This window comes from Aulostomus chinensis, chromosome 7 (assembly GCF_037954235.1).
Source record: "Aulostomus chinensis isolate RoL2024-O1b breed Wild chromosome 7, RoL_Achi_v1.0, whole genome shotgun sequence".
Lineage (NCBI taxonomy): Eukaryota > Metazoa > Chordata > Actinopteri > Syngnathiformes > Aulostomidae > Aulostomus > Aulostomus chinensis.
The window spans coordinates 2,330,001-2,341,582 of NC_141326.1; the positions used below are offsets into that span (position 1 = coordinate 2,330,001).

Genomic DNA, 11,582 nt, shown 5'->3' on the forward strand with positions numbered 1-11,582 from the left:
TTTAATGGACAGAGATATTGCAGTAACAGGGGTGAGTATAAAACTCTGTATAGTTTGGTACCATGAGTCTATTGCACCAAGTCATGACAAAGATGAAAAGCTATCAGCTCAATGCAGGCTGGTCATTTCAATCACGCGGGCGCCACACGAGGACTCCTGTTAGCTTCTTTTGTTTGCGTTGGCACGCCAGGATCAGCAGTGAAGCATCTCACGCCCTGACGTAACACTAAGTGCACATTTGTGTGAAGTTTATACATTTGCACCTGTGCGTGCGTGCGTGGGTGCGTGCGTGCGTGTGTGTGTGTGTGTGTGTGTGTGTGTGTGTGTGTGTGTGTGCGTGCGTTCTGGCTGAGATAATGACCATGGTGACAGTGGCGGGGCCAGAGGAGCTGAATGGTGACGGATGACGCAGGGCCGAGCTCTGATGGCACACAGACAGTGAGTGATGACTGCACATCCTTCCCGGCGCTCCACCCTTCATTATCTCTATGAGGAGAAGCACGGCACAAAGGCAGCCAGCGCTGCCCTCTCGCTGCCCTCAAACGACATCTGCTCATGGAGACAGCAGCGCCACTGCTCCTCTTTCACCTCGCTGTCGCTCCATCTATCTCCATCTATGGTGATCTTCCTCGCTCCTTTTCTCTCCCCTTTTCTTTCGCTCTTTGTCACCCTCTCCGCGGAGGGTATACAGAGGTCAGACAAAGAGATAATGACTCACCCCTTTCAACCTTTCAAATCACTGCCTTTGCTGTCTCCCTGCCCTCTCATTCTTGGTTCTTTGGTCGATCTTCTCATATTTACCGCTCGTGCGTCTGAGAGGCCTGATCCCACGTCAGGGTTTGTGAGTGGTTAACGGCCTCAAAGTGCGATCACACTGTGGGCCTCAAGACGCTATAAGGCTCTATTATTAAAACTAGTTTCCCCCGTTGTGTTCATGAAATATGAATGCATGTCTTAAAACCTGCATCACCGCATCTTGGAGCAGTAAACATTGCCATCTAGTGGCTCCATACAAGCGGTGCAGGGAGGAGAGATTCTGTTCAAAACACAAGGGAGGGCTCCCAGAGACTAATGAGCATGCAGACAGGTTCAACCAGAGGTCACCATCTGGCCAATTACCACTGCTGGCGCATCGGAGCCGACCTGAACTGTCATCACAAACACATCACTCCATGTCCAAACTGCCCAGCAATATGTCACCATGCCACTCGACGTGCCATACAGTATGGAGAGGAAGGGGGCAACAGGAGACAGCCCCATGACAAAGCCACCTGGTCGACAGCGCAGACAGGACGGGCTGCCGGGCCACCTGCTCCGCTCAGCTTTAGAGGACACTCGATGGACTCTCAATGTCAGCTATCAGTCTCAGAGACTGACGGCCGCTTATTGTGTGTTTTCTGCGGAGGGGCGAAGATCAACCCACAGCAAACAGTGGAGTGTTTGAGGGAACTTGAGCGGCGTGGGGCCGCTGAGAAACAAAGAAAAAAGTTATGATAAGCCAATTGTCTTCTGTAACAACACTGTCTTCAAAGACAACTCAAATCTGCTAAATCTGATCAATTTTTCAAATCCAAAAGGCATTACACGCAATAAAGGCGAGAAAGAAAAATGAACAGTGTGACGGCTATGACAGGATTTAAAGAGGATGGGGGCTTCTCGCCATATTATAAGAACCATCTGTACAGTCGAACAGAAAACTACATCTTGCTGTTAGAATCATAAAGAAAGGGAACAGATGTTAATCCCTAATGGAGTTGACAGGCACTTTCCTGTCTTTCACATGAACATATTGAGTGTCTGAATAAGAGGGGGGGGGGATCAGAGGGAAGGTGTATCATGTTGCACTCATAATACATGCATATCAAAGACCCCAGCTGTTGGATTCCCTCTCCTGAGAGACAGCATTATTAAATCTGCACTCAGCAAGCATATCACACCAGCACAAGAGCTTAAGCCTTTCTATCGGTGGGCTCCGTTGGCTTGGGCCGCTTCTAACCCATCACACAAGGAGATTATATCATCCCTTAAAGAGCAGAGGTAATCAGAGCGGCACACCTGTGTCTTCTGTCGCCCTTATTTGAGATGAGAGATAAGAACAAACTCAAGTCCTACAAGTATGAGGGAAGTGTGTTGTTCCTAATTGGAAGGAATCGTTCACAGTCTCGCACTCACTCTTCACACTCGTGAGGTGATGAGGGCTGAGATGCTGCCAGAAGTTTTTCCTTTCAACTTCTGTAGCAGCCTCTTTGTAGCTAACAATATCAGTCAGACAGCCACATGCATAACACAGAACTTGTCATATTGCTATTATTCTCCGACACGCCGTCTGCAGACATCTTACAGGGATGGTGGCGTGTCAACTCGTCTTCCTCCACTAGGTGGCAATATATACTTTCCCATCTGAGGACAGTGCTCGCTACATCTCCACAGAGCTTCACTTCACATTTGTGAGCTCACCTGATGCAACATCTTTCTCCATGTTCCTCTCGATGTCGAGGGCGCTGCAAGGTGTGCTGCTCAGGTTCCCCTGGGATCTGAGGAAGGAGAGCAGGCCGCCCTGGTGCTGGAGGGGGCTGGCCTGCTCCGGAGTCAAGTTCTCCAGTGAGATCATGCTAGATTCAGCTCTGCCCCACTGCCCCAGCTTCTCAGCCTGCCCCACTTCCTCTGTCTGGAGGACATTATTTCTCAGCATCTTCCACTTGGCCGTGTCGTCATTTGCGTCCTCTCTCTCCCGCTCAGGTGCAGATTTCTTAATTTCACCTTCATCATCGTGACCGGAGCTTTCATTCTGTGTGTTTAACTCCTCTTTTGTTCCTAAAAGGTCACACTGATATGCAGCTTTCACACTGTGTTCAGCTGCGGTGTAAGTTTGAAGCTGGCGGGTAACTGGTGAGGACAGTCCGTTACTGAAGACGCTGGACATCTGCACCAGTACAGCAGGAGACACGGCTGAGTGAGACGGGACAGACTCAGGCCGGACGGACAGGTCTAAGGGCTCATACTGGGACTTCTTGGTTTGACTAGAGCCATCAACACTTGAATCTTTGTCCCCCTCCAGGGCGAGGTAGTGAGCTGCGGCCGGGCTCCAGTCTTCCCTGGACCGTGGCCTGAGCTTGGGGTTGGGGCTGGAGCTGCTGCTGCTGCTGCTGGGCTGCAGGGGCGATGAGAGCTCCCTGCTGCTCGGCCAGTGGGGGAAGTGATAGCGATCCAGGGGGAACCCGAGGGCGGCTGTCTGTGCCGGGCTGTAGTCACTGGAGAGTGGACACCTGTAGACTTTCTCACCTAGCAGACAGAAACACAATGCAAATCAAATGAGGAAACCACACTGAGCATTTTCTTGAGAGAAAAGAATGTAGGTAACAGCAACCGTTCTAAACATGAAAAATGTTGCAATCCCACACCAGGCTGAGTTGAATGATTTAAGTGCTGCCCTGCAGTAAATCAAGCTTGTAATCAGCTTTCAGCTCCAGTGATCCATCATTTTACAGTATGGACGCCACCGCCGTGTGCAATAAATACACCCGAAGATGTTAACACCAAACAAGATTCTTCCAGAAATAATAAACAGGGAGATTGCAAAGCAGCTAGAACTAGGCAGATGTCGCAGACAAGAACCTCATTCCATCAAAACCAGTAAGTGGGTTTCTCAACCAGAGATAACAAAGTCCAGCATGTGAGCAGATCTGATTAAGCCACCATGCAATGGAGTTTATCTTTGCCTCCTACTTGAGAAATGGCATGTTGGTAACATCATTCAACACGCGTGTATCGTAGAAAATGTCAAAGGATCATTTTTCTCCTTTTCACAAGCAAAAAAAAAGAAAGAAGAAGCAATCATCAGATTTGATGCTTGTCACCGCAGCTCTACAGTTCACTCATGGTGCCGTCTGGTGCTCAGGCCCGGTTTGATTCTGGTGGCTCCAGAAACGCCGGCGGGGTTAAACACACTCGCTGTGACCATGCGGAGTCAGTGATTGTCTGTGAGGACCTCAGCCCTGCACTGTCTTTAAACAGCCCAGCTGTTTCGCTGCCATTCCAATTACAGTAAAAGTCATCCGACACCATTAAGCCACAAATATTGGCAGTTTATTGCCCAACACTCTCCTGGCATTTGAAGGTCAGGTCATACATTATACTGTGTCTTTTAGGGATGCGTCTGGGATAGGGAGATAAACCCACCACCATTAATTTAATTCTATGCATATTGATGCCTTATTGTTCTTCTTTAATGGACTAATATCTGAGTTACAACAGTGATTCATCCCCGCCAGAGAAATATCAATTTCATACACCTCAAGATCTGACCCTGAGGTAATACTCAGAGGTAAATCTCCATCCAATGATCTGGAATTGTTGCTTGACTTTGTTTCTAACTTTAATAAGAAATAAACACCATGTTTGGTGAACTGTAATAAAAGCAGGGCTGTTTTTTAATATTTCAGATGTACAAACCCGTAAAATAACACCCACTTATTGATTAAATGCAGCTAATGGAATTAGAAAGTCAGAGCTGAAATGGCAAATACTTGAGCAATACAGACAAGTCCTTCCTGCCTATGCCGTATATATACCGTGTGTGTGTGTGTATAGACATACTGTACATATATATATATATATATATATATAAAAAAATATATTTATGTGTGTAATTACAGAATGTTTGATTTAATATCTGCATACACTAAATGTGCGACGTGGGTGGGTGTGCAAGAGCGGGAAGGAGTCTTCAACGATGCCACACCCTTGTCTCCAGTAAGAGACAACACACACACACACACACACACACACACACACACACACACACACACACACACACACACACACACACACAATAAAAAAAAAACTAAACTGCTTAATGGAACTCTTTCAGACACGCTATATATCTCAATTATTCTGTGGCTTAAATTACGATGACATTACCGGTTAGCTGCAAGTGCAGAAAACACATATATCTGACCTCATCCCTCTGCGTGGACCCTCCTAAACTCATTTGCCAGCCTACATGAGAGCAGTAAAACAACACAAAGACTGAAGACTCTGCCTTTTTCCTCTTCCTTTGGACGGCTGCCATCTTTGTGATTGCCTGGTTCATGCTAACTTAATCAGTTTAAGATTTACTTACACTGTCGAGGCTCACAATATGTGAGGGGAGTAATTTTAGAGCTTAGATTTATCAACCAAAACTCCAATTACTGCATCATTACAAACCCCAGCCTCTCTCACCCAACACAGAGCATCTAATGAAGTGATGCATATGAGTTATCCGACCTTTCTGGATGCACGAGGCTGACGGAAAGGTAAATAAATTAATAAATAATAATAAAGAGGAAAGGGGGGGGGCACCTAAAGTGAGTCCGTGAAATAAAAGCATGCAGCTGGGCTTGGACATGTGATTCATTTCATATGGAAATAGGTTTTAAGATTTACAACCATACACCGCCGTCAATGCAATCAGCCCCACGTGATATATGCTTACAATGGCATTTGACAGTTATATTGTGCATATCAAACTCTCCACACGCGGAGGCTCTGGCTGGCTTTATACCTGCACCTGAGATGCAAAACAGTCATACGTGGTGGCTGGTTGGGTTTAAGATGAAACAGAGTGAGAGCGATAGTCACACACAAGACTGGTGAGAAAAACAGGGGCACCAGATGTTCTTTGATGTTTATAATAGCATATATTATTAATATTAATTAGACCACATAGTCAATGACGCATTTGGGACGTTTCCAAGTCAATTAAGCCACATGGCATTCAGGAGACAGTGGAAACAATATTTCAAGGCAGGTGTTCAGAACTCCCTGGGTAAATCTTTTTATCTGCATGCTAGGAAAACAAGCATTCTGAGCTTAATTTGAGGCTCATATCTGCAATAATAATTAAAAAGAGGATTAAAAAACAGAAGTGAGAAGGAGACAGAAAAGCCAACAGGTAATCAGTCTGGGCAAACCAGTCAGCCTGACTCCCATCTCTGAATAAAGGCTGAATTTGTAGAGCGCAGAGTTAAATAAAGATCTGATCAGTCAAAAGGTGTGAAAACCGTTAAATAAAATTAATAACCAATATGTGAATGTGCGGGGAACGAATCTCCTGATGATGCATGACTCACAGGTTCCTAAGAGAACTATGTGGTGGTTCAGGAAATAATCCCAGCGTAACGATCATGGTGTCCCCCTGGTTTTCAGGTGATGTCTGTTGTCCGGATTATTGAAACAAAACTGCGACGCCGAATTGCAGCAAACTTGGTGGAGGGCTGCAGAGGGGGCCGAGCAGGACGCCGTTAAATTTTGGTGCAGATCCATTTTACATGTGAAAAACAGCTTCTCTTTTATTTAGTGGGGGGGGGGGGGGGGGGGGTGCCCATCCAAGTGCTCTCTAGTTAAATCTTGATAAAAATCACAGCTAGAAGTCGAGTGGTGGTACGGCTCTCAGGTTGAAATAAAGTAAATAAAAGTATCGGCGTCCCACGCGGCTCCGTGTTCACCCACTGAACCCACTGGACTGAAGTCGCCATCAGCGAGGAGCACAGTTGCTCAGCCACGACTTCACAACGGAGCAGGACAACTTTGACAAAATGTAGATATCGTGACGTCACACAAGGACTTCACAGAGACATCACAGAGACATCACAGAGAGCTAAATAGAGAGCAACGTACACAGGCTGAGAGAGCTAGGATAAGGCAGCATCCCTTCTTGTGTCATTATTCACACTGGAATAGAACAAAAACACGAAAATGAAAATGGCGCGAAGAAAGATGTTTTCCTTGATCTGTAATACTTCATGTGGAGTAGTAGTACACACATTTGGGCCTCAGCAGATACTACACCTCCAGGGATCCCGATGTGACACCAAGTTGAGATTTTGACAAAATGTCGATACATTTTTCAGCTCTACTTCACTACTGCCTCGGCCTCACTCACCCATTTACACCCACTGAGTTACATACACGCAGTTATTCTGGGGAATTCAGTTCCTGCCGTTTCTCAAAGGCAAAAATGTGATGTCACAACTCAGTGCTGCTTTATTTGAGGATATCTCTTAAAAGACCGGAGAGGATGGATTTATTTACGTCTGCACCTGAAGGTTCTTTTCTTTTTAATCTGTTGATTATTTTCATGGTCAGTCGGTCCATCATTTTTCAAGAAAGCATCCCAGAGCCCGAAGTCAGGCGTAGCTTCTTTTCTCCATCCAACAGTCGGTGACATAAAATCAGCAAATGTTTGATATTTTTGTTTCCAAAAAGACTGACAGGAATGATCTGCTATCAAAACGGTCATCGATCAGCTGATTGATCCTTACAGGCAGGCACAGAACACCGATTCACTTTTGGAGGTGACCTGGATCCAAAAGGCATCAACCCATTCTATACAGTTTCCTTGGTGATGAATAATCCGGAACTCTTATTTTGGGGGGACCTTCGGGCCGTTTGGACGATGATGCCTTGGTGTTCTGGATCCACGTTTCCTTGGAGGATGCGATGGATTCACAGATGAGGACCGTGGTGAACAATTTTGTCTAGTTTGTTCTTCAGTCGTGCTTTTTTTTTAATCTGCTGAAGGGTTCTACTCGTCTGCCGTCTGCCGTTTACCGCGCGGGGAGGTGTTAACCGTTTCCTGTCGGTAATCCCAAAGATCAGACTGGTGAAACCGGAGCGGCTGAGGGGAAAAGCGGCCCGCTTCATCTGTGTTTCTGGGTAAACCGCAGCTCAAATGACCGCTCAGAGTTTTACAGACACTTATCGCTTCTGACTCTCTTGACTGAAACGCTTAGCATGAAAAGAGGGAATGAGGGGTAAAACATATGTGGGGAGAACATCATTACATGGTGCTTGCTTCTTGACCTCGAGGTTAAGGCGACTGAATAGGACTAATTAATAACTGTCAGAGCATTTTAGGTTTGTTTGGCATGTTTTTCTTCGGAGCCGGTCCAATGTGGGTCAGGGGCCTGGAGCATGCATGAGTTTATCATCTTACGAGGAGATGTTCGTCTTAAGTGCATTTACAAATGCGCCCTGATCAGATTTTGAGAGGAGTAATTTGTAACACACGCCTCCTATTGAGAGCAGATTTCTCATTTAGAAGGCAGGGTATTTGGAGCTAAATCCAGTACTGTATCTGGATGGATCAAGCAAAGGAGCCGTCTCTCACCCTGACAGCCATGACTGTACTATATTTGCTTTCCATATTGAGAACATCAATAACTTCATGACCACCATAGGCTGACGATGAATAATGCAGCCTGTAATTCTGGACTAATCAATGTTCCTCAAGCTGAACATCTGGCAGTGGTAATTCTTCCTCAGCATCTCCGCTCTCCTGAATTAGAAAACACTTCCTCTCCTCCTCTCTTCCTCCACGTCCGACCATCGAAACAGACAGACTTGATCAGTTACAACCCCCCACCTCCGAAAAAACTTATCCCTGTTATTAAACCCTCATCAAGTGGTGCGTGTTCTCCATATGTGTAGGATTTACCTATCTGTCCCGCAGCAGACCTGTGTGTTGAGCCAGGGCCAGCAGCGTGTGATTGTGTTAATTAATCTGTCATTGTGAGCGCAGGGAGCAGCTGCAGAGGTCTCTGGGATATATTGTCAGAGCTAAACAATGCGGTGCTAAGCCCCCAGAGTGAGTCTACCATTACACAGGACTAAGAACAGAGAGGAGAGGGGTGGGAGGGGGGAGCCTGCCGGATTCATCATTGACTAAAGCAATGACGCCTGACCTTTACAATGAATTAGTTTCCATGCTTAATATTGACTGAAATTAGAGTCTGATACTGAATGCGCCATCCCAGAACTGCACACACTCAAATCCTCAGCAGCCAGCTATCGTCGGTGTTTCTGCGAGTGACACCGTATGGTCTCGGAGATAGGAGCGAAGAGGGAAAGTAAAGACAACAGAGCATGAATATGTGCCTTAAAGAGCAACCAGAAACGGATTTGGCCATAAAGTGCCAGCATTTACATGTAAATATGCTGATAGCAGTATGTGTGTACAATATGTAAACAAAACATCTAATGAGATTAGACCTGATCCATTTATCTCTGCTATACGGCCATCATTTAAGAGGATGCTGGATCAAATCCTACAAGAGCGCATCAGACTTGGACGGAGCGCAACTTCAACACTGGGTGAAAATAACCATAGTGACAAGCTAGAGAGGAGAATTTGGGGGATTTATTTTCCTTCCTTTCTCTTACCATTGCTGTTATAGCAGTAATTTAGGCTCATGATAACGTGTTAGCAGGATGCCATGACAAGAGAGGCATTTACCCAGAGAGCCGAATCATCCAAATCACCAGGTGGAACAGAAGACTATCAATAAAAATACCAGGTGGTAGATCAAATCATAAAAATCACTGGGTGGTATATATCAAATCATTAAAAACACCAGATGGCATGCATTAACATCTTGTGCCCCCGTAGGCAAGGGGTGGGGATGTGACGGATATAAAATAGAGGGTACTAATTATGCCTACAATTCAACATGATGCCATTATCTTTAAAAGGAAGACAAAGTCCCTGTGGAGGACTGAGGGATCAGGAGTGGTGTTGCTGACCCTGCACTTCATGACCGCCTCAGAAAGATGAAGCCACAGCTGTCACGTCATTATTACATGAAAAAGATTATAAAGGCACCGGCAAAATATTGCAGGGGTGCTCAGTCGGGTCCATAAAGCCGGGAGACCAGCCCGGCGGAGGAATAAACAAACGCAAACAAAGCGAAGGCCTTCAGGCGAAGACATGTAGCACATAAACAGCTCTCGTTGGAGCCTCGACAGGACCTTTACTGCATCCCTTCCATCTCTCCTTCTCCTGGCTGCTAAATGCTGTCAGTTAGGGCTGTCAACACATATTCTACCTTTTTAAAGAGTTGTCATTTAAACGAAAAAACAAATCTACAAAAAGCAAGCAGAAACCCCATCGCTAAACTCCACCAATTTTAGAAAATATGTGTGCTTTCTCATGCTTAGACTCTGATAACAGGCTCAGTACTTAAGTTTACACGCGCCGAATATTTTTAAAGGGGGCGCGTAGCGTGATCGCTCACCAACAGGGGTCGGTAATGAGCATAAATGCTGCTTAACACTTGCCGAAAAGCATAAAGGAAGAAGGCTACCACGCTTGCTAAATGTTACGAAGCTTCGCTCAGCTGATTCACCTCATTACAAATTAATTAAAAAGTACAACAGAGATGAGATAGGGACACTCGACCGCTGAGAGATGGCGCTCAGTGTGGAAGAGAACACCATGTCATGTCAGGGAGAAGAAGTGGCACCTTTACTTGAGTAAATTGGTTGCATCGGTACTTCTACTTGAGTAATGAGTATGTGTACTTCTGCATCTCAAGTGATGGAGAGCTCAGCGCCACATACGCGGAGCGGAGAGAGAACTTCACCCCGCCTGGAAAGGCCCTGTTCGCACACAGTTTTGTTGTGTGGAGGCGATGTAAGAACTGGCAGTATTTAAATAAATTCCTGATCTCACCTCAAACTGTGAAAGAGAGCAGATGATCTGTCCCTAAATTAGGTCTTACAGTCTATATGATGTGTTATTATGTGTGTGTTTTGTACCGTGTAGGTGTGTTGTTTGTGCTTGTTCCTCTTGGTGACTGCATCCTAAGGACGAGCTCTCCCTGACGTGACCTCCAGGTCTACTGACGCGCAAGCACAGATCATCCAGGAAGTGTGAAACCTTCTGGTTTTGTTAGAAGGAATAATCGAGCGTCCTTTTTAAAAAAAATCCATAGATACTTTGATGTTTAGTTCCACTGCAACAACAAACAGGTCAGTAAACACCACACTTGTAAATTTCAAAGTTTTTGTGTCTAAACGGGGCCAGAACCTTCAAGATGAAGTAGTTCAATCTGAATGTCCCCAACCCTCCACCCCCACCCAAACACGTCCACCACCCTTGTAAATGTGGAGCGTGTGCTCAATGTAACTCTACATCTCATAAACTCAACTTCAACCTTCCATGTACAGGGAAGAAAATTAATCTAAAAGGCAGAATTTCTTGTGACACAAAAGGGGTGATTTACATGTTGACCTGCCCATGAGGGAAGGCTTCTGTGGGGAAAACGTCAAGCAGAGAATCACTGAACACAGAAGCACCATCAGAGGCCAAAATACCACCCATCCTGCAGCCCAGCGCTTCACAGGTTTCAGTCACCCTGCATCGTCTTTGAGATACACAGGGACTGAGAGAGTTGAACACCCGAGAAGGCGACTCCATTGAGGGGGGAGGCATCTTGGATCTCACACCCAGGGACCCCCGGTCCTTATGGTTTGAATGAGGAATTTGACTTGAGACCTTTTCTGTAAGTTCTTGGGTCTGTAATGATGATTGATGTGATTTAAGCTCGTTGAGCCGATATTTGAGATACACGTATGTGGGGGGAATACGATGATAAGGATGAATTTCAAATAAGTGACAGTGTAATATGTACTTTGTGACACTGTCGTTGAATATTGTTTATGGAATGGGGTATTGAATATGGGGGGGGGGGGGTAATTCTCAACATTTTACTAAACTTCAATTCATGAAGATTATTTTGTTGAACAAAATCTTGAACGAG

At 45.6% G+C, this 11,582-nt stretch overlaps 1 protein-coding gene across 2 annotated transcripts in view; it reads right to left on the reverse strand.

The window, feature by feature from the left end:
• The window catches only part of LOC147258185 (zinc finger protein 536-like), a 28,728-nt gene that overhangs the window by 4,037 nt on the left and 13,109 nt on the right, over positions 1-11,582 (reverse strand). For both annotated transcript variants that reach the window (XM_086207638.1, XM_086207637.1), the window contains exon 4: positions 2,458-3,282. In XM_086207638.1, the coding sequence (XP_086063764.1) occupies positions 2,458-3,282 (825 nt within the window). The remainder of the gene's footprint in view (positions 1-2,457; positions 3,283-11,582) is intronic.